Below are 23564 nucleotides of genomic sequence, written 5' to 3' on the forward strand. Positions count from 1 at the left end.
CCTTGTCGGCGCTGTCTTGTCCGATGAGTTTTGAGGTGTCGGAGCAGAGTGTCGCTTTTGATCTCAGTCGCACACACCATCATGACACTATGGGAAACAAAACATACCGACGAGGATAGAATTTCCCGCAAACCCTACATCCATATGGTTTCTCGTTTGTGTGCGATCGCAGGTGACGTTCGTAGTGGTCGTTCTTCTTGAATTCGCGGGAGCAATATGGACAAATACGGATTTTATCTGCTAACTGTGACGCCGCCTGTCGTGGGCTGGACGGTTCTCCAGGCAGAGACTCTAAGCCCAAGACAGTGCGAGGAACGGTTGACATGACACCAGAAATGGAGAGCAGCGTAGATGTCTTTGCAGTCGATCGTATTCAATACCGCTTTTGCTGTGGCTTGTATTAATGAATCGTGCTTGTGGAATATGGCTCGATGGCTAGCATGAGGGGCTCGCTTGGCAGCCTGAACTCATTTCTTTTACGGGGAACTATCGGGTCCTGAGGATTAAGTAGTCGAAAGCATTCCCGGCTTGGGCTCACGGGGCGCGCGTTTCCAGAGATAAAGAACAATTGGTTTTTCCCCTGGACATACTTCAATAAGTGAAACGTCAATCTTTGCTGAATAAATCTGAATTATCTGGTTCAACAGGGGGTAGATATATACGATATTGTACTCCTTCCGAGTCTGTCGTCGATTGCTTACGTATTTCTCCAAAGTCTGAGCGCTAATCATTACACCTAACAAGTCTGAGTCCAAAGCATGTAATCATTTTAATAATTATATCCCATTCCCCATGGGGTGCTGGATCACAGTGGCAGGGGTGGCCGAGGGGCCGAAGTGACTGAGGGGATTTGGAGGAGGAAGGGGGGGTAAGTAGGTAGTTGATCTAGACCTTATAGGCACCAATGCGAACTGCTCCGGGCATTTGAGGCCTGGAACAATAAGTATGCCAGAGTTTGCGGAGACCAACCAGTCTCTCTTTGGCGGGATGAAATTTGATGCTTGCCCTCCAGAATCATAGGTCATTCATCCTTGCCGCCCCAAACCCTCCAGGCTTGAACCTTCTACTCCGTCAACTTGTGTTCAGCTTTTAGTATAAACCATGGTCTCCTGAATGTCTTGAACAATCTCAAGGCTCTTCAAGTCCTCAATGTGAGGGATCTTGTGTTTGCACTGCACAAGACCTATCACATTCATACTTAGATCTACACTTTATACGCTAATTATCTGTTCTTTCGATCCATTACTCTTCCCTCCATTCATCTTTCAGACGAGCAAGTTCACATATGAGGATCTAACTCGTCACTCGAACCCCCCCCCTTCTCCACCCCATAAGTCATGTCACATCATTCACCTCCAATCCCACATATTCGGGTGTTTACCTAGGCACCTATTATGGTAAACTCCCGTCCCTTCGCCGTCTGAATCAGGGAATTCAGTTCGTGGGACTGTGTTTTGCGGGGAAGTGCCCCGCCCCCAGGTTATCCAAACCCCCTTGTCGCTCATTGTCTTGCTGGTCTCGGGGAGCAACTATTCACCCATCAACGTGCATCTACACACATCTATCACATCGGAGGAAACCCCACTTGATCCCACGTCATCAGATGTCGTCGCTCCTTGTCTTTGGAAAGTTTCTATACTTTGATATGCTAGCTCTGATCGCAAGAGGACTTTCCAGCACCCCACACCCCGCGAACGAGCTTCGCTATCATCAGCATGTTGCTGACTTACTATTGTATCTGGCCATCCAGGCCAAGTCGGAATATCCGACTATTGATGCCAAGTCTCTGGGGTCAACGGTCATCGTGAGATTGAGGGTATATAAGAAGGTCTTTCGGCCATTGGTGCATGGGAGCATCTCTTGAACGAATGAAGTACTCATCAAGGGGATTCAAAGACTTAACAAATGGCACAGCTCTCGTTATTCCGATCGCTATGGGCATTTCTCGCTTTGATGTTGGTAGTGGGGCAAGCCACCACCCCAAAGCGACCTAATGTCATCCTCATCATGACTGATGATCAAGACCTTCACTTAAACTCATTGGACTATATGCCTATCACCTTGAAGTACTTCCGAGATGAGGGAACCGAGTTTCGTAAGCACTATTGCACTGTTGCCGTATGCTGCCCCTCTCGAGTTAGTCTCCTAACAGGCAAAATGGCACATAATACAAACGTTACAGGTGAGTTGTCCCGATGTGCTTTTACGTCTTACTGAAGCCTGGCCAGATGTGAATCCTCCATATGGTAAGTCTACCCTCCATGCGAGTGCCTGATAGGCCAATCATTTACAATTTTGCTCAGGTGGCTACCCAAAATTCATTCAACAAGGACTTAATGAGGACTATCTGCCTACGTGGCTTCAGGAAGCTGGCTATAATACTTATTATACCGGGAAGCTGATGAACGCCCACTCTCTCCTGACTTGGAATGATCCTCTCCCCGCTGGTTGGAATAGAACAGGCTGTGAGTCTCACTTTACAAGCCCCTTCTGCTCACAATTGATTTTGACAGTTCTGATCGATCCTGGAACCTATACCTACTACAATACTTGTTGGCAAGCGGACCAAAATCCTCCTATCTGGCGAGCTGGGGAATATAATACAGATATTGTCGCAGACGCATCCTTGAAATTCCTCGACGAAGCCTCGAAGAGTGACCGACCATTCTTTATGGGAGTGGCTCCTATCGCCCCTCATACAGAGGTTGAATTCCTACAAAGTCAACCCCAACCACTAGCCAGGTTCATCCCTCCGGTCCCGGCCAAACGACATGAAGGTCTGTTTGCAGACGCGATTGTCCCAAGAGGCCCAAGTTTCAATCCCGAAGAAGTAAGTTCTAAGCACTATTCCTTTCCTTTCCTTTCCTTTCCTCTCCTCTCCCTTACTCATCATCCTGTATAGGTTCAAGGAGTTAACTGGATCTCCGATCTGCCTCGAGCTAACCAGACCGAAGTCGAGGGGAACGATGAATTTTACCGAGATAGGCTCCGATCCTTACAATCAGTTGACGAGCTTGTTGGAGGCATAGTCGATAAGGTCGAAAAACTTGGCCTCTCTGATAATACTTATATAATATTCACGAGTGATAATGGCTTCCATATGGGCCAGCATCGTCTAAAGCCAGGCAAATCACTAGCATATGAAGAAGACGTTAACGTACCTTTCCTAGTCCGAGGACCGGACGTTCCGAAAAGCCAGTTCATTGATTTTACAACCTCTCACACCGACATAGCGGCCACTATCTTCGATCTGGCAAAGATTCCTCTCCGGGCCGATTTTGACGGTAAACCAATACCATTAACGCTATCGGCGATGGAAAAGGCCGGTAAATTGCCAGGTCATGATCATGTTAGTATCGAATACTGGGGTCTCGCTGCCGCTGAGGGCTTTTTCGGTTCTAATGGTCCGATGGGCAGCGTTGGTGAGTATATTTCCTACAAAACTCTATATTCAGCAAATATCTGACACATGAATTCAAGACGTTTATGACAATAACACTTATAAGGCAATGCGCATCGCTGGTCCACGGTATGACTTACTCTATACTGTATGGTGTAACAATGTTCACGAGTTGTATGATATGAAGGTGAGTTTGACTTCCTATAACGTTATATTGCATTAACCACTCCGCAAACACTAATCATGGTAATTTGGCAGTCTGATCCTTACCAGACGAAAAATATCTACTACAGCAATGCCAGACTCTGCGGCGGTAATTCGGTTGAAAAGGTTACCTCGCGCCTTGATGCTCTATTGATGGTCACCAAGTCCTGTAAGGGCGAAGGATGTATCACTCCATGGAAGGCTTTGCACCCAGGTGGAGAAGTACAAAACCTTGCGCAGGCTCTTGCACCGCAGTACGATGAGTTTTATAACTCACAGGCGAAGATCAGCTATAGTTCATGCGAACCGGGGTACATAATTGCGGCGGAAGGACCCCAGGAGGTACTCGCCTACCATCTCGGCGACTAGATGGCTAGGCTGGCTGCAACATCCAGCTGTACATGGAGCCAGTCTCAAGAACTCTCAAGATCCGGTAGAAATTAGCGGTAAGTAATTAGGATCTCGTCAATAGTGTAAAGGTTGAGAAGGTATTTCGGCTTGCTAGGAGTGTCCTGACTGAGTAAGAGAGAGGTGCCGCAGTCCTGGAGGCAGTTTGTGCCACGATGACGGATTTCTCAAGTGAAGGAAACGACCAAGATAACAAAGGGAAAAGGGACTCTCTTCTGGAGCCAGACTCTCATCAATTAACTTCCCTCAGCAATAACTCGCTGCTGGTTCTGTGTACTTGGTTGCTTACTTATTGCTTGATATCATCCATTCAATGCTTCAGGACCTTATGGACTGAGATGATGCCAAGGCGCTAATTGCTCTAGACTGAGTTCAAAGAAACTCACGTGATCTTATCTGGCTCCAACTCACCCAATACATTAGTAATGGCCGCGAGTTCTTGAAACTGACAGCATTCTTACCAGCCGCCACTGCACTCACCGGGGCGTAACTTGTGGGTTCTCCAAAACCAGGGCATCGACAGAACTCTACACATCCGTGCGATAAGAGTACCAGTAACGTGATAACATTATTGAGGTATCTAGAACCTCGTCTATCTGTGTGCCGGGTAATGGTCCCACCCAGGGCCGTTGAAATTAGTGGACTGAAACACTAAGTGGACCTTGGCGTAATGCAAACACACGGAAAAGGAAAGAGATCTATTCTATGATCTAGTTCGTTCGATAGCGGAGGATTATCGTAATGTCTATTTAGACCCGTACCGTTCTTAAAGTCAACAGGACTATTCGAGCAGTGGAATAAGATACGTCTCTCTAACACCTCATCGAACACACTGCAACAGCCCAAAATGATTATGACTATACCAAATTACCGCGAGGTTTCGGCCATCGCGCAAAAGCGTCGCAACACGAAAATAGCTGCGTACTATAACCCACCGGAAGTTGATGAAGCTTCATTACCAAATAATATCACCGAGTATGCCCTCAATTCAGGTTACTACACACCTGAAGAGCGAATCATCATAGAGGCGGAGCCAGATACTATACTCCAGAATATCGCCAAAAGAGAATGGACCTCACTCATGGTTACAAAAGCTTTTTGCAAGGCCTCAGCATACGCGCAGAAACTCACCAATTGTATCACCGAGGTATTCTATGATGAAGCACATGAGCGTGCACAATACCTTGATGACTACATCGTCAAGAATGGCAGGACTATTGGGCCATTGCATGGGCTGCCAATATCGTTGAAAGATTGTTTCATTGTACCGCCTTATCCGGCTTCAATTGGAATGTCGAATTGGGCAAATTATCCAACAGACAAGGAACAGGTCATTGTCACTATGCTGCGAGAGCTTGGGGCAATCCTTTATGTCAAGACTAATACCCCAACAGCCATGAAGATGGCGGAGACAATAAACAATGTGTGGGGCGAAACACGAAATGCTCTTCATAAGCGTCTCACACCTGGAGGTTCTTCTGGTGGGGAGGGGACCCTTATTTCCTTCAAGGGATCACCACTAGGAGTCGGTACCGACATTGGTGGCAGCATCAGAATTCCAGCTGCTCAGGGCTTTCAGTACGGCCTCAAACCTTCCGTTGGCAGGTTTCCTGGCTATGGCGGTAGGACCGGTGTAACTGGACAGGAGTTTCTGGTGGCGGTTAGTGGTCCAATGTCAAGGTCATTAAAGTCACTCCAGATCTACTCGGAGGCTCTACTTTCGGAAACCTCTGCGCCTTGGACCCGTGACTACAAATGCGTACCGATTCCATGGAGAAACAACGTCATCCAGCCTCAAGGGAGAAAGTTGCGGCTTGGTCTAATTGGCAATAACGACGGATCTGTTCACTGTCATCCGCCGGTAGAACGTGCGCTGAATTTCACCGCTGAAAAGCTCAAGGCTGCTGGACATACGATAATTCCATGGACGCCGAAAAACCATGATGTTATTAACAAGAATTTGGTGGAAGCGTTTTCCAAACTCGGTGGCGCCGCTATCATGAATGACATTAAGCCATACGGGGAGCCTATCTTCCCGTGCATGAAAGGCTATGAGGTTGCCGCAGAGGCTGAAGACATCGGCATTACTGAAATTCGCGAAATGATCACCAAGCGGGATGATCTACAGCAAGAATACCTAGAGTACTGGATGACTGGAGCACCAGATGGCCAGCCTCTCGATGGTATCATTATGGCAACCGCCCCTCATGCGGCGCCTCGATTGCAAGGTACGCAAGGTGATCTATACATTGGGTACACAGGGCTGTGGAACTATGTTGGTGAGTGGTATCTGCCTTTTACGAGTGATATCAACTAATAGTCGTAGACTTCTCTGTCTGTACCTTCCCTGTACTATTTGCCGACAAGGTGCAGGACAAAGCCAGAGATATGAAGTCTTTTAGACCTCTGTCGGAGCTTGACGCAAGAATTCAGGCAGATTACGATGCAGAGTTTTATCATGGGGCTCCTGTTTCGCTACAGTGCGTGGGAAAGCGCTTAGAGGAAGAAAAGGTCCTTGAGATGACGGGGCTGATTGAACAGGCTTTGAAGGCTTAGCGACGCCGACACCATTTCATAAGGGTTGGTAATATCTCCCAGCCCCCTGTACACTGTAGAGTCGTACCTTTGGCTATAGATAGAAGGGCTTTCCGCCTTAGGAACGGGAAGCCCAAACAACTCATTCACCTCAATCTTTGACAGTAGGATGTGTTGTTCTATGTTTGATAGGCAATTCGGCGAGCTCAAAATGACGCACACACTACTGATAGAACGCGTCGCGATTTGGCGACTATGAAACGCAGGTGACAAACTTGTGAGAACCTTGCGAGAGGCTGTGGTCATACAACGCTGGTGGTGGAGTTGTGTTGTTACCTCCGTGGGTAGGTGAAGACAAGAAACACGACAAAAGACAGTTGTACAGAGTGTATAAGTTATGAAGATGGTTATAGCAAAGATAGGGAGATAGGTGGAGAGAAATCCTTGTAGGAGGGCCAAAAGAGAGGGGCTCCATCCTCGGCTCCACGACGTCCTCCATATTACTGTTCTCTCTTGAGGGATCAACAGGCACCCCCAGGTCCGCCCCTTTGTCGTACTACTACAACATATATCTGAAGCTCTTGTTCTTACCATCTGTGCGATCCAACAGTATTCCCTCGTCAGTACGCCCCGTAGAGTTTTCCTCCGATGCCATGGCCCCTTGCTCGCGATCCCGCTTGCGATTTTCAACGCGCAAAACCATACGTAAGGTGAACACAGCAACGGCTGCGACTGCAAAGCAGATAGTCATAGCGGTGAAGCCAGAGGGATAATTCTGTGCCGCTTCCGACGGAAAGAAGAGGAAAGGGCCAGCTAGAGAGAATGGTCAGCTTGATTCGGCTAGGGGTGCTCTTAAAAAGTGACTCACTGATATTTCCAACGCAATAAGCAAAGAACATCATTGCTGATGCCACAGACTTCTTGGTATAGCCAGCGACGTTCGAGGCGATCATTGATTGTCCAATAGGAATGCCGGATCCAAAGACAACGAATGAGAAGAAGCCAAAGAGCTTTGCACCTGTGTTCGGTCCATATCGAACTAGGATAGTGCCCATGATTGCTATAACATTCAATGCCATGCCTACCCAGCACCTGGCATTTTTGACGCGGCTGCAAATGTAGGTCGAGGTCAGCGCTGCGCAGCCATGGATGAAACCGACGGGCATCTGTAAAAGATAAACCTCGAATCGCGAAAAGCCCAGACCAGCAATGACAAGTGACATAAAAGTTGTGACGGCGCCATTGGGAATGGCTATTGCCAGCTGATAAATCACAACCAGCCAGATCTTGGGATCAGTCAACGCCTCTATCGCTTGAGCCCATTTCCAGTGGTGATCTTCGTTAAGTCCAGTTTGATTTTCGCTGATTCTCGCGATGGCTCTACTTTTCTGTTCCGCAGACAAAAATCTGGCATCTTTCGGAGAGCTCGGCAGGAAAAAGAAGAGAAGTACACCCCAGAGAAAGGTGACGATTCCGAGGATGACAAACAACCACTGCCAGTTTGAGAGAACAGACGAATGAATGTGCGCGACAGCATATCCAAATAAGCCGCCAAACATGGTTCCAACGGAGGCACCAAGGAACCAAATTCCTAGACGAAATGGCTGCTCTGCTCTAGTGTAGAAGCTGGCAATGATGAGACCAAAGCCCGGCGCCAAACTGCTCTCAGCAGCACCTAGGAAGAAACGTGTGACTGCTAGACCTGTAAAGTTGCTCGCTGCTGCATGGCAGGCCAACACGGTGGCCCAGATAACGCAACAAATAGCTAGGAATTGCGCTAGAGGAAATCTGACCATGAGATAGGCCGCAGGATACGAGAGCGTTAGGTATCCAAAATAGAAGATTGATCCGGACCAGGAGTATTGCGTGCCTTTGAGATCCAGTTCTTGAATCAAACCCATCACAGACGCAAGACTGAGGGTTTGTTTGTCCAGAAATTGGAGCAGGAATGAGATCGTCAGAAGAGGCATCAGATACAAGTCGATCCTACGCCTTAGTTGCTTGTCGCCAGTGGTATCAGTGATATTGGTCATTTCGCTGACAGTGTCTTTGCTGTCCATTTTCATCGTCTTCTCTAGGTCTTGAGACATTTTGTCTAGCTGGCGGGCTTCTGAATCGCTATCGAAGATCTTTTGTAATTTCTCTTGTTGAGGAATCGACAGTTTCGAGGGTCGACAGGTCGAGTTATATCTATTCGGCCGGATAGGTTTGGCCTTGTTCATCTCCGTAGCCGTAGCCATAGCCGATTGAGCCATTCACGAGGGTTGTTGTGTTGCTAATCTAGACCTCGGAATGGTGAAAAGGAGATCGAGACTGGCAGATACTGGTGGGGTTGCGAATAGATACCTGGGGTTGTAGATAACGTGGTGACCAATGACTGCCGCTGCTGGCTCTGTCTAGTATGCAGCACATCAATATAGTTGAGGCTTAACACTCCAGGCAGATGATATCGATTCATAGATTCTGGGGCGAGAAGACGTATCGTTGGACAAATGTCTGATACATGCACAAAGAAAAGTGAAAAGCACGGCCCGAGTGATCCCTATCTAGGTTTATTGTAGCGGCATAATTACCTAGATAGGTAAGAATTCTATTTCAAGGAGGAGCACGTGCCATAGATTGCTTACCTAGATAGGCAAGACATCTATCTCGCACATGGCTGAAGTTGCCACGGCACCAGCCTGCAGCATGTCACCGTACCTTGGTAATTGTCATTGATATACTACATCTCTGGACACGAATCGTTTGATAAGAAAACGCAAATCATTTCCTGGCACGGTTATGGCTATCTCAAATCCCAATGAAGCATTGCCAGCGGGACCGTGGAAGGGTGAACTTTAAGTGGTGGCTAAGACCATGAGATTGTCTCTTCCTGGATTGGGACTTCCTTCATCGACTTGAGTGAGGATAGTGAGATATTCGTTAGAAACTTAGGACGCGTGGACTTGAAAGTGGCGGAGCACTTATCTTACATGGCTTGTCGTGCATGAGGCATGATAACGGCTGATGCTCTCTGTCGTATTTCATGGCGGCCACGAGGAGCACACCCTCTATTTCCGCAAAACACAATTCTAAGGGGGTCGATGGCGAGATTCTTGCGATAGGTTTATATAGTCATCCGTCAGCGTTCGAAATGTAGTCTTGCATCACATTCAAAAAACTCGTTACTGTTTACATGACAGGAATCTGACTGGAAAGTTATTCAGATATTTTTCATGGTGTAAGGACCATATTCAGGGTTACTCGGCGATGGATGTCGTCTTGACCATTGGTAATTGACACCCCAGCGTCGGAGAAACGAACTTCTTCCAGATTCTGAAATGGGCAAAGTGGTATGTACCCGACTGGAGCTGGAGTTTGGGGTAATGGTGATGATTGCAAATCTGGGGGAATCGAATTGCTGTCAACCGTCTACAACGTGGTTTCGGGGGAACTTTAAGAACCTTTTCCGTGTATATTCCGCGTTCCTCCACCAAGCATGTCATAAAACATGATGAAAAATGCGATCTTTCCCCGTGCTTTTCCGTGTTCAACCAGGCGAGCCAGAGGCGGCTGGCCCATGAAAATCTGGGGCATTGCGGGGCTGGTACTTTAGTCTCTAGGCGCAATTGCCACCGAGTTGCCAACATGTGGCGTGGAATTACTCTGGCTGTCTTTTCGCACCCTGGCATTTTGTGTTTTCTTTCATCCATTATCTTAAATTGTTTTGTTTACCTAGATCCTCGTGGTTTCATCCATCATTCTCAGGGCTACCGAATCCATCTCGTAGCGTTAGTTCGCTTGGCACAGACTGCCACCTTTCTTGTGCATCCCGGCAGTATCTCTCATGAAAGATGTCTGGGCGGCCGAGGAAAGCTTGCAGCACATGTAAACTCCAAAAAGTAACGTCAGATATACTTGCGATGCGCGCCTCGACCATCCAATAACCGTGATATCAGATACGCTGTACGGGCGAGAAGCCTACATGTAAGCGATGCACACGACTTGAACACAGTTGCAGCTATGAGCCACGAAGCAGGCGGAGACCACAGCCAACGGCTCCGAACTTTGTCACGCACAATATCACACCAACACGTGTGAATGCCGCCGTTCAAGGCAAAGGCACCTATCTAGGAATCCCGCGACTACTGATTCCAGAGCTGGTAGAACTCTTCTTTGAAAATGTCTGCAATTCAACACTGCTGCTACACAGGAGTCGCTTCTTGACATCTGTTCAAAGCGGAACAGTAGCTCCTCACACTCTTCTCAGCGTATGTGCCTGGGGAGCACAGTACGTATAGCCAACCATCATAAACAGATCCGCAATTGAGCGTGTAATTATAGCTTCTACAAAGACAGCAATGGGTCCGCAACATTCAAGACGGGCGGCTTCGCGATTGAATGGGCTCAGCAGGCTGGAAAGTTGGCGTTCCAAGAAATCGAGGACTTCAGCAAAGATCTCGTGGTGACCTTGTTGAACTTGGCACTATTCTGGCATTGTCAGGGTTCATGGAAAGTCAGCTCGCTGTACAAAGGTGAGAACACTTGTTGGCAGGCGGAGGTGTTTCTGAAAATCCCTTGCTCACTCGGAATACTTCAGCCAACGCATTCCACTTACTTTGCCTGCATGGTATCGGATATTCACAGCAACTAAAATTGCAAACCTTCGAGGCAGAAGTCCTGCGTCGTCTTTTTTGGTCATGGTACATCATGCATTGCCACAGCACTGAACCTTCGGGTATGCTGGACGCAGTCACGGATTTGATGAGCTTACCTTTGCCATGGCCCGAAGCGGACTTCAGCCTCGGTGCGTTGACATCGCCCACGACGACCTTGACCTCCATTGAAGGATCTACTTCATTTTTTGCGGAATTGTGCAAAATCATGAAACTCTGGTAAGCCATTCCACGGTATTCCGCCGGCTGTTGTGCAATCCGACTCATATTGGCAATAAAAAGGTCACAAGCAGTTAATCTCATCAGGACCCCAGAGACGAACCTCTCTGCTGGCAGGGTTGCGGCTATCCAGGCCTTGGACGAGAGGGTCACGTTCTGGTGGGGAAATGTACCCACAATCCAAAAACTTGAGCCAGAATCTCTCGCCGACGTGCCTAGTTCAACACTCCCTCTTGTCCTGCTTATGAATTTACTTTATCATCAAACCCTTTGCGTGCTTCATGCGGCGATTGTGCCATTGTTTTGCTGGACTGCTGGCGATGATGCGTGGTCATCGACCAGACAATGCTCTGCCCAAATCGCATATGAGCATGCATGTACAGTTTCTGATCTGATCAGAGCAGCTCTAGCCTCGACCGCGAAGATCCCTGCGATGCCAACCTTTGTAGCCTACGCGGCTTATGGTGGTTGTGCAATCTTAATGCCCTTCATGTGGTGCTCAAATCTCAATCTTCGATATCAAGCACAAGCAAATGTGCGAACAAACATCCGGATGATACGTGGTATGGCCGAGTACTGGAAGTTTGCAGAACTACTGGTTAGTACAAACCTTTGATCTCTGCCCTGTCTCTTGCCCATGACTCCGCTAATCTTGTATATGATATGCTCAAGACCGTTCATGTGAATTGCTTGTACAACATTCACAAAAGAAACCCTCCCGCACTCGATAACGAGCCCAAGTACATTGATGTTCGTGGACTTACAAGCTTTAAGATTGAGGCTTTGTATGCAAGAGTCTCAATTCTTACATTCCTAGGCATACTCCAGAAAGGATCAAGCAGTTTTCAGGATCCTGGACAGGAGACCATCGACCTTGGAATCCAGCGAAGTTCCAGCGAAATGAATGACCCTGTTCACGAGACTAACGTTGAGTTGGGTGGTAAGCAACCTCATGGCTTAAGAAGCCTCGAAAACTGATTGTTCTAGGAACGATTGATTTATCCCAGCAAAGTGCCACTCTCGCCGGCTCTCCCCAGTTAAATGTTAGGCATGATGATCTTCCAGATCTGATGCAGTCCCAGCAATGGAACCTGCTTCCACCGGGCGGACCTGGCGTTGACATGTTCTCGCCATCGTTTGCTCTTGATAGCCTGGGAGTTCTAGCAGGCCGCAGCGCAGCTGATACCACTCAATCTGATATTGACCTCGGATTCTTGGATATCGACGGATGGGATTATGGGTCGATGGATCTATCTCCATGGCTAGGTGTCACTGATGATGCCTGACACTCGACCGATTAAATCCGGTCACAATTTGTTGGGACTTGAGATTCACTATCTCTGACTTCGCAAATCAATTCTTGGCATGGCTTACAAAGGCCGAAGGAAGGACCAATTCTTCACAGTCTAGTCATGGACGTTGACACGATCATGGATTTTCTCGACCCCGCTTCCTGATCGCAAGCAGAGCCGTAAGCGTACAGGTTTCATCTTAAACACTCGATCAATGACAGTCCTGAATACATTCAAAAGCGAGTCCAGCCAGACATTACACAGGCTTGAAACATGTGTTATGATTGAAACCATACTAGGTAGTTAAGATGTGACTTGAAGGCCTCCGGTCCGCACGGCCCCCGTGCGGAAGTCTCTCTTCTCCGTGATGCACACTAGAATGTACGCTCTTCCCTGCTGGTACACCTCGCCCGATTGTTTTCATAGCTTCCTCATGTAGCTTCCTCATGTTGCCACAGAACTCCAGTGTCGTTGCTTGCGAGGTTTTCAGTAGAGGTCGAACTTCCTGATGGACCATCGTCTGATTCGAGCTCCATACATATACAATGGAATCGCCGCCAAGAAAACACCGCCTTCAATAAGGGTCATGTATCCCGCCATCTTAACATACCCAGAGTTCAGGGTCCAAGGAGTAACCGTGAAAGACACTGCAAAGGCAAAGATACCTCTGAAAATCTGTAGCACAGTGATGGTATCGGCGCTCAACGGCTTGTAGCTGTCGACCATGTAGGTGATGCCGATGGTTGCCACAGCACAGACAACTGCATAAGAAATCCCAGTACCTGCTATTGCGATGTACAGGTTAAGATGATCCCCAAGTGCGCCGCCCCAGAGCATGAGGCCGATTGGACCAAAGACGAAAGGCCCGATCATGCACCATAATCGATACTCGGGCTCAAACTGTCCTTTGTTCCGGATGGACAGCCAGCGCACGATCCAATCACTACATGGGCCCCCGAAGAGGCATCCCAAGAGTCCACCGATGAAAGCCTGGACAAAACAAAAATTGTCAGCCAGTGGGGTCACTTGAAAACCAGTCGAGAGAGACAAGAGAGTGTTGGTAGTGACCTACTCCAATGTTGATGTTACCAACACCAATGGCCGATGAATTGTATATTTCAGGAAATGCCGTTGCATTAGCCGTGGCCTGAATGACACACCATCCCAGAGTTATACCGTAGGTGAGAGAAGCATACATGACAGCCGGAAGAGGTAAAAGAAGCACCGGCCGAATGAAAAAGGTCCAGAGTGATGTTTCTCTGCTTTTGTCAGTAGATGTACATGCACATTGTTCAGGATGCCGCAAATTTTGAACTGTAAAATACATACCGATCATACCAGCCGGTCAAGCTAAGAGCCTGCCTGTGACTGAATTTGAGACCACGGCGGAGCTCCTCAAATTGGCTGGGAGTCAAGCCTGCCCTGTCAGCTTTGACGGGGCGACGGAAATTTGTTTCTGGAATCAGAAAGATCACAAGAAGCACGCAAACTCCGCTCGGGATCGCATTCAACCACATGGTTGAGCGCCAATTGTTAGTTGCGTTAACTACAAGGCCTCCAAACACTGAACCCAAGGCAGGTCCAGCGCCTTGCATGAAGCTTTATTCGTGCCCATGTCAGTACCACGTATGGATGTCTTCGAACCTGGAAAGTGGGAACTTGGGGCTACTCACGCGTAGAGGCTGACCATGGCGCCACGCTCGTGGAGAAAGTAAAGGTCCGATGCCTTGAGGCGTCAGAGTCAGAATAGAATCTCGTCACCTCTCCTAAAAGGTCGATAGGAGTGGAAGGAAACTCACAATTGCTACCCCAAGTGTCTCACAAGCTGCTGCTGCGAAACCGACGAATATACGACCTGCCAGCAATGATGAATAGCTTGTGGCCACGGCACACCAAACACCTATCACGAAGGGTCAACTTTTGGGGGTATGCCCCTAATAATGAATAGGTGATTGGTTGTTAGGACCTACTACACCCAAAGAAGAGAAGGATGCAACCGATAAAACTTGGTCTCCTACCAAATTTCTGCGCGAGGGGAATCCAGAAGAAGTTCTGTAAGGATAGTTAGTACATCAGCAGTTATCGTACAGCCAATGTCAATGGACTATTCCAACTTACACCCACGCCTGTGAACAGGATGTTAAGAGTAATCAGGCGCGTAGCCTGCTCGACACTGATGTTGAACTCAATGATGATAGGGACTATCAGCGGCGTAATGCTGCCGTTGGCGAATTGGGACATGAAAACAAAAAAGCATGTCGATATCATGGCAAGATGTTTTCGCCACTGGCTCCAGACCAAGGGGTCGGCTGGATCTGCTGACGGGCATGGGACGAGGTACCTCTCAATCACCTCTCCTTTCGTGTTTTCTGTTCAGGATCAGTCGGCAAAGCCACTTGACGGCTAACAAGCTGACAATGATTGAATGATTGGTACCTTTGTACAAATATGTGGCATCTTCTTTCTCAATTGAATCGTCAATTTCAACGGCGAGCTCTTGTTCTTCAATTCCAAGATCTTCCCTAGACATCTTGTCTTCCTGTGTGAGGTCCTTCTTCTCAGACGGGGTAGTCATCGTGATATTAGAGTTGTGCTATAGGTTTAGACACATGTGTGTTTATGGTGAGTACAGCGGCAGATGACTTAAAAGTTATCTCGAAGACTACATTTCAAGGCTATCAATATATGTATCCATATACCATCTACTCAACTATCTACAGCCGCACTACACCGCCGTCCCCACAACTCCACGATCCTCAACACGGGGAAAACATATTGTGAGACTTGTACAAGGACCTGCCTAGACTTTCAGGAATTAAAAAGTTATTTCCCGTGTTTTTTCCGCAAGTTGGAATGTTGGGCCAGGCGACAATCTCCACGGAGAGTAGCATAGATCTCCCCCGACCCCTGAGCTGAAACAGTTCTATCTTGAGAACTTGGTAATGCAAAGCAAACAACTTCTGGCAAAGGCAAGTTCATGTGATTCTGCGAACAAGCACAGAATGCATTTTCCGTGCGTATGAGTGAGTATCTAGGTATAGGATGCTCGTATGGCCTCGCTCCTACGATAGATAGTTCGGAATTTCGGGTTATGTGAAGTGGACGGACGCTCTCATATCGTCCGGTGGAAAGCTCCAGAGGTTCACGTACCCATATTTCATTCCTTCCAAAGCATTAGAAGACCGAATACTGGTAGATGCTGCTCACAGGAAGTACAGTACGTTCAGTGTAGAACCTTTCTAATTGTAGAGAAGCAGTGGTAATTTAGCTTTTGTGAAGTTATGTAGTCCATGTCTTCCTGTTCTACCCCTGCTACGTTTCCATTCGCATTCAAAGCTTATAGTAGTCCTACGCTCTTGTTTCCAACTGCAGCATCAGCTCATGCCTCTGGAATGACCGGCACAGTGAGGTAGTTGTGAGCATCTGCGGCAAAGTGGATGGCGTTCGTGCCGCGGAAAACACCTGGGTTTCTATGGTTCATAAATTTGTCAGTACTGCGAGATCTCTAGAACCTTAACACGCTCGTTCGCTGAGGGATTCTTACCTATCCACTGGGTGGTTATGCTTGAACACATCTGTGTGCTCCGGGTCGCTCGAGCCGATTTCCAGGACAAGACGACCACCATGACCGATCACTACGTTGGTTGGAATTATTTCAATGTCCACTTCGTAGATCTCATTGGGAATGACTGGCTGGACATCGGAAGACAAATAACTTCGATATGGCAACCAGGGTCGATGGTATCGATGATCCGACTGAACCTTGCGATGGCTGACTCTCAGGTGGCCGTTCGTCACGGGAATTGGTTGCCCAGTAGTGCCGGTGTAAAACACCTGCTCGTTATCTTTGTTGAAATGCCGGACAGCCACAAAGATGTCAATATCGGAGGGACACGGATTTTGTATCACACCAGCAACGGACACTCGAAGATGGAGCACCATGTGACCGGTAATTTCGAGTTCACTGGTGAGTGGGCCGGTGCTGAAAGTAACAGAATGTCCCAATTTGGTCTGATTCAGAGCGTCGTAGCTGATTTTGCTTGTGCTTGTCCGCGATGATGGCTGTTCGAATGACAGTCCACGATCGGCCGTGAGGAAGAGCTTTTGGTACTGTGTCCTTGCAATTGGCCACTCAAGCTCTGGTCGGCGAGAAAAGCTTGCTGCCTCCGCAGCGATATCGTTGGTGCCAGGGTTGCCTCTGCGCAAAAGCAGGCTGACAGGAGGCAACTTGCCTTTCTGCGACCAGCCGTCAGGATCCTTGTCGTGCAGAAAGGCATCGAGAAAGCTCCGCTGCACTTCGACTTCTTCGGGTAGGAAAAATGGCAGATCGTGGCGGCCCGTGATGAAACGTAGATACTTGAATTCCGAGACCGCATGCGTGTATGCGAAGATGTTCCCCCGGAGGTGAAGTCCCGTGCCCCCAAGATTAGCGACACTGAGCAATGGCACCGTGATATCATCATAGTTGATGTTCATGGCAGCAAACATCGGATCGTCGGCGTAGGGAAACTTGATGACTTCCTGAGGAGTATTGATTAGGTTGTACGAAAGCTCTTCTTCTGACAAAGCACCTTCAATAGTGTCCGGACCCCATTCTCGACTCGCCTTGCCGGATCGCCCATACTGAGTGGCCTTGACCTGGCGTGCCCACCAAACATCAAAGAAGTAGTTGTTCAGTATGCCGCCATGGCGGACAAAGTCGCGATAAAGGTCGGAGAAGCCTTCCCATGGGACGATAGCAGCCAGTCCCTTGGGATTTTGAGCTGCAGCATACCATTGAGTCGCCGCGTAGTAACTGATTCCGAGGAGACCGACTTTTCCAGTAGACCAAGATTGCTCGCTCGCCCATTCAATGACAGTGGGGAATGCGTGGAGAATCCCTGGAGAAAAGACGTTCAGCACTCCAGGACTCTGACCAGCGCCGATCTCGTCTGTTCGGATGACGATATAGTCATGAGAGGTCCAGTATGATGGAGTAGCAAGCTCAAAAGCTGAATGATCCGATTTCTGCTCTTCAGGTACCTGAGCATAACTTGCAGGATGAAAACTAGACTATGTCAGCCAAGATGGAAGGGAAACCACCAATTGGAAAGTCTGGACTTACTGATGGTATGGAATGTCTTTGCCATATGGGCCGTAAGTTAGAATGACTGGATATTTTTGACCAGTGCGAGTTCTCTCTGGTAAAAAGACATTGCATCGAACCACACCTCCGTCTTTTAATGGCACAGAGACATTTCGTTCAATGATGTAAGGATAAGTGCCCTCTTCTACGGTATGAATATCGCGGATTGGGAGCGGCATGATGGACGATGGACGACACACTAGGTTTCTCCCTGGCGAGATGCGATAAGAAGAGACACACACGAGTCACTGCTGCGAGACTACTGTTCCGAATAACACAGGTTATTTAAGATACCGACAGTTGATACAGAGGCACATCTCCATAGCGGCTGGAGGTCTTGAGACTTGTAAGTTGCCTAAAGTGGACCCACGTTCACAATTCTCTTTCTCCGTCACGGAATGTAGTGAGCGGTGCTCTATTTGAAAAACCTCGCTTCTTCGCCCGCTTCCCTTTCTCCGTAGCGCAATACCGCAGGAAGACTCGGCGTTGACTTGCGCGGTAGGGTCAAGCATTGGCTGGACATCCATTTCAGTGACGTGGGGAACATGCAGTTCTTTTTCCGTTTTTTTCCCGACCTACGTACTCGGCATGCAAGACGTAACCACATCTGGACTACCAAGCACTCCTGTTTCCACCGTTTCCAAGATCTTCTGTAAAGCCCGTGGCGTTGGTGGTCGGTATCACTACTTCCTGCAGAGCCAACTGTTAACATTCTGGCATGACGGACTTGGATCGTTGCGTGTCGATTGTGTCGCGCCGATCACGTTCTATACAAATCCATGTACTTAGACAATCAAAGAACTTGTAATTCCATGTATTTGAGGTCCCTTGTAAGCTACCAGGTACTACCGACTCGCGGTTCCCATGACCTTCTTGCCATCATCGACTTCCCGTAGAAGTTCCACGCAATTCAGCTTGTCATAAAACACATTCACAGGGACCAGCTCTGTTTGAACCCCGAGATGACTGGCGTTGATTTCTGGGAGACCACTAGTATTTTCGAACGCTCGCTCTTCAGTCTCACTAATGTATGCCATCATTTGCCCGATTTCGTTGCCCAGTATGCCCCAACTTTGTTCCAGCGATTGAATGGTACACTCCTCAAATGTGACTGATTTTTGAGTCCCTTGCGACTTGGCCGCCGTGTCCAGGCATGCCACCCATTGTCGGCAGGAGATGCGCTCTGACTCACACGAAACCCATGTGCCTATGGACTTCTCCGGTTGTTCAAAGATGGCCCGGACCATAATTCCAACATTCTCGCTCTCGTCGCCGGCAATTGAAAAAGGGACATCTGGACGGCATGGGAGCCGTATCACATAGTCATCACTGTCTTCCTTTGAAAAGCATTAGTACAAGGTTGAAATCTAAATGAAGGGGCATCCTGTCCTGCGTGCTTTCTGACTTACCTTTTTTATGGGCCTGTATAAATGATTTCGAAAGTTGCTTCCGTACACACCAATGGACATCAATGTGCATTTGTCCTTCAGGGTACCCCATCCTCTGTCTTGTTGATGCTGGAGCCCCTCTTCGTCATAGCCTGTGTATCCACCAAGGATGTATGCATTGGCGAACTGTTTGCTCATGAAGTGCGGTACTTTCCAGCTCCCTTCGCTAATCACATTGCTATCAGGCAAAGTACTCCAGACCAGATGCTTTAATGTTTTTGTCTCTGCTGCCGCGCGCATAAGGTTCAGACCTTGGCTATTTTCAAGTTCCTCGCCTGCCTTTTGACCTTTGTCGAACATGGTCCCTGGATGGAACGCAGTATTGGCGAAGATATGCGTGCATCCTTGGAATGCCTCACGTATGGTCTTGAGGTCGTTGACATCGCAATAAACGATCGAGATATTGGCCTCTTGGCCCAGACTTCTTGCCGAGTCTGACTGCGGTGAAGAGGTCAAGGCACGGATTTTCCACTGGGAAGTGATTGGCGATGATTGGAGCGCCCTTATCACGGAAGCACCTTGGGTTCCAAGGGCACCAACAATCGCGACCGTCTCTGTTGCTTCGGTCAACGGAGCAGCCATGTTGAGGTTCGAGATATAAGCTAACAACAACGAAAGGACTAAGTGGACGCAATTTCGGCGCTTCAGGAAGGTTCTGGGAGCGTTTATTGCCGTTTGTCGATTAGATGTGTGTCGATGCCCCATTCAGGATTTCAAACCAACTTCAATCATTGTTGGGAGATTGTTTGTCAGCGCCAATGTACCAGTGCGAATTTGATTTCTGTTCATTTTCCGTACTTGCCGTTGCGGTAGCAAGTTTTCGAAGACCCCTAAACGAGCTCTAGGTATCTAGAGCACCTGAAAGCAAACTCCGTGTTTACCGCGTGAGGTAGCTGTGGGTCTTGCGGAGAGATGGAGAAACGCAGAATCGATCTCACATCCCCATATTGACAGGTTTTGTGGGGTGACAGTCTGAGTGCCGACCCGAACCAACATATATAGAGCGTGCAAGTTTCGAATCTATGGAAAGTATATTGTTTTCTGCTACTCTTTCACGGGCGAACAAAAGCTCAATCGACAAGATACGTTGTGGGAGCTTCTGTCAAATAAAACCATTCCCAATATGGCATCCCTGGATGGCAAAGTGGTAAGAGGTTCACCAGACATATCTCAGGCTAGGAAGGAGAGGACACTGGCTGACGATGAGTCTTTCGATATAGATTGGAATTACCGGCGGCGCAAGCGGCATTGGTCTTGCCACAGCTCAACTACTTGCATCACGCGGGGCTATAGTGTCCTTAGCGGACACAAATCAAGCCGGCCTCGAAAAAGCCATCAAAACCCTCTCAACGAGTGGATCTCGCAGACATACCAGCGTGGTATTAGACGTGCGAAGCAGCAAAGCAGTTAATGCGTGGGTCTCGCAGATTGTCACGGATCATGGTCGCCTCGACGGGGCGGCAAATGTGGCTGGTGTTCACAAGAACGACAAGCGACTCGTTGATGAGACAGATGAAGGATATGACTTGAACATGGATGTTAATGCCAAAGGGCTGTTTTACTGTTTGAGAGCACAGCTCCGGGCACTCTCGAAGGGTGGCAGTATTGTGAGTACTCACCGTGTTCCTGTGTTTCCGTGTTCCAGTGTCTAGTCGAGGCCCGAAGAAGATGTCTGACAACCTTTCTCCAGGTCAACGTTGCTAGCGCAACAGCCCACATCGGAGCAGCTGGCATGGGCAGCTACTGTGCAAGTAAGCACGCCGTGGTCGGACTGACCAGAACTGCCGCACGGGAACATTCAGACGCTAGAATCAACGTCGTTTGCCCTGGTAAGCCCGAGATCTGACCTGCTCAGCTTATAGAAATCTCTTGCTGACAGATCCTAAAAGGCATCGTATCGACAGCGATGACGGATGAGATAGAAAAGAAGCTGGGTGGTCCCATGTCTACCTCAATGCAGTGCTTCGACAGGCATGGTGAAGCAAGTGAGATTGCAACCGCGATCGCGTTTTTGTTGTCAGACGAGGCCACTTTCGTGACCGGGGCAATTTGGGATGTTGATGGGGGATTGCGCGCTTAGAGGTGTCAGCTACAAACGGTGGACGAATACTCTACAAGCCTCGTTAGTACAGAGCAGAAAGAATCGATGGTGTCCCATATCTTTTGTTCCGTTATGGCTAAAGGCGTGGCATAGTTCCTGTTCCACCATTTAGCACCCGAGGCTTCAACCTGATGCGTGTGCAGCTAAGGGATTGATGTCATCAACATTGGCAAGACGCAAGAGATGAGAAATTCTGCTGTTGGCTTAGCTCGAGGACGTCCTACTTATTACTATAGGGTGATCTGGGAGTGCCGGAGAAGGAGAGCTTAGAGGTTCTTATCCAGGTGCCCTTTCTAGTTATAGAAATAAATAACATGTCCATTTCATGTATCCAAATCTAGGTAGTGTTGCTGGTAAAACATCCAAAAATACCCGTCGTCCAAACATCTAGTGCCAACATCACTGCTCATTCACCGTCTCTCGCCACAAGTCATGTATGATTTTCCAATATCTTTCTGGATCAGCAATCACATGACCAACATGACGACTGCTTCCAAAATCTTCGGTCTGCACACGGTCTTTTCCAATGACATTGATTGCTTCTTTTGCGTGTGCTTCGACATCAGCAGCGGGAACCAATCGATCAGCTTGAGAGTATATATAAAGTCGCTTGATAGTGCCTTGTGTAAATGGGCCCTTTGGATCGTTGAGTTTTCTCCTTATCCAATAATTGAAATTCTCATATCCAAGCGCAGCGCGAATAAGCTCACTGACTACGAGATACGTCCAAATGGCTCCAGATCCGAGAATTCGAACAACTCCTGATTTGGGAAGCGTCTCTGACACCGCCTCGTGGGAGAGATTGAGGTTGGGTAACGAGGGTGTGCTGTCTAGGATAAGCGCGGAGACAGGAAACAGATCTCCAGTTTCCCTGAGATAGTTGTTGGTGAGGAAACTGGCGGTGTATGAGCCACCATTAGAAAACAGGTGAGTGAGGACTCGTAGCTTTGCGGGACTCTTTTTCTCCACCATAGTTTTGACGAGCTTCAAAACAGGTTGCACATTCTTTCTTTGTGTAGCGAAAGAATTCCAAAAGATGTCAGAACCATCTTGCTTATGCAGAAGAATTGGGGTGTTGGGAAATAGCTCCTTGTACCCAGAGATGTACTTTTTCACATTTCTCGATGATGCGTACATCCATGAGCAGATGAAGAGGAGATCTGGCTGATGTGCTGGGTCTGAGCTTTCGCTCCCCGCGTCGCTTTTATCTGGGGTGTAGAAGTACACCTGCTCATTGATCCTTTCAAATTCGTCTAGATATGGATCAGGTGGAAGTTTGTGCCTTTGTAGAGAATGTTGTGTAGTTTCCATTTCCAGGAGTGGTTGGTGATGATAGAATGAGTAGAGGAAGAGATAGATACCTGAATATTTTTGGAGAGTGTTTCTGCAGACGTGAGGAATAATGAGGGGCCGATCAGTACATGACTAAGCCTAGAAAGGTCGACCTTGCAATGAGAATTCGATAGATGACTAGGAAATCGAGTGATGGGTATATGTATAGGTATATATACCGGTCATTGCTAAAGGCACCCGCGTCTATTTGCTGATTTATCAATCGGTATTGGCACCTGTCCCTTACGGCACAGGCTCGGCTTGATCGAGGAGCGGCTCGTCACTCTCTTCTTCTTACCGTGCATCATTTCGGACCGTACTTTGGATAGGCGATGCAATACTAGTCCCTTGGCGGTGGTCGTATTTCGTATAACAGATGATTCGGCTTCTAATCACGCCGCCCGTGGCATCCATGAAAAGGGATGGACCTTTGATTGGATCCGATGGTCGTGCATAGGAGAAGCGACAGACCTTGAGTCGCTGGACAGACATAGCTTTTTGTTGAGAAGAATAAACAAGAGCAACGCCAGCCCCAGATTTCGTGTACTTCCGATGGAGAGATACAACATTCTTTGTGGAGCCAAATAGCTGATTGGCTGGCAGACTCACCTTTTTGCTATGTACATCGGTATTTGATTCGCCCGGCTTTGGGGATCGAGAGCCTCGGTCGAGATCTACCATACTGTGTCTTTCTCTTGGCTATGCGGGATGCAATATGTGACATGAAATAAGTGAGGTTAAGATGAGGTGATAAAGTGTTGGGATGCCAAGGACCACGATGAGATGTAGAGAGGGCAGAAGCGACAAGGGACGATTGACCTAGGCCACTCTTGCCTGGGTACCTC

At 48.2% G+C, this 23564-nt stretch overlaps 4 protein-coding genes across 4 annotated transcripts; 3 read left to right on the forward strand and 1 right to left on the reverse strand.

Annotated features, from left to right (window-relative positions):
• Positions 1 to 1905: 1905 nt before the first annotated feature.
• On the forward strand, positions 1906 to 3973 carry PV10_04704 (uncharacterized protein; the record flags this gene model as incomplete). The annotated part of the gene is made up of 7 exons (XM_016369279.1): positions 1906 to 2182; positions 2229 to 2246; positions 2304 to 2465; positions 2514 to 2830; positions 2903 to 3422; positions 3481 to 3587; positions 3659 to 3973. The coding sequence occupies 7 exons, from the start codon at positions 1906 to 1908 to the stop codon at positions 3971 to 3973; spliced, it is 1716 nt and encodes a 571-aa protein (XP_016225067.1).
• Positions 3974 to 4859: 886 nt separating this feature from the next.
• PV10_04705 (uncharacterized protein) lies at positions 4860 to 6568 on the forward strand (the record flags this gene model as incomplete). Its single annotated transcript, XM_016369280.1, has 2 exons — positions 4860 to 6291; positions 6333 to 6568. The coding sequence occupies 2 exons, from the start codon at positions 4860 to 4862 to the stop codon at positions 6566 to 6568; spliced, it is 1668 nt and encodes a 555-aa protein (XP_016225068.1).
• Positions 6569 to 10380: 3812 nt separating this feature from the next.
• Positions 10381 to 12399, forward strand: PV10_04706 (uncharacterized protein; the record flags this gene model as incomplete). Its single annotated transcript, XM_016369281.1, has 7 exons — positions 10381 to 10414; positions 10486 to 10513; positions 10566 to 10817; positions 10871 to 11061; positions 11127 to 11421; positions 11485 to 12019; positions 12094 to 12399. 7 exons carry the CDS (start codon positions 10381 to 10383, stop codon positions 12397 to 12399), a joined length of 1641 nt encoding a protein of 546 aa, XP_016225069.1.
• A 9387-nt stretch (positions 12400 to 21786) lies between these two features.
• PV10_04707 (uncharacterized protein) lies at positions 21787 to 22698 on the reverse strand (the record flags this gene model as incomplete). The annotated part of the gene is made up of 1 exon (XM_016369282.1): positions 21787 to 22698. One exon carries the CDS (start codon positions 22696 to 22698, stop codon positions 21787 to 21789), a length of 912 nt encoding a protein of 303 aa, XP_016225070.1.
• Positions 22699 to 23564: the final 866 nt, after the last annotated feature.

The sequence above is a fragment of the Exophiala mesophila genome, assembly GCF_000836275.1.
Source record: "Exophiala mesophila strain CBS 40295 unplaced genomic scaffold supercont1.3, whole genome shotgun sequence".
Classification (NCBI taxonomy): domain Eukaryota; kingdom Fungi; phylum Ascomycota; class Eurotiomycetes; order Chaetothyriales; family Herpotrichiellaceae; genus Exophiala; species Exophiala mesophila.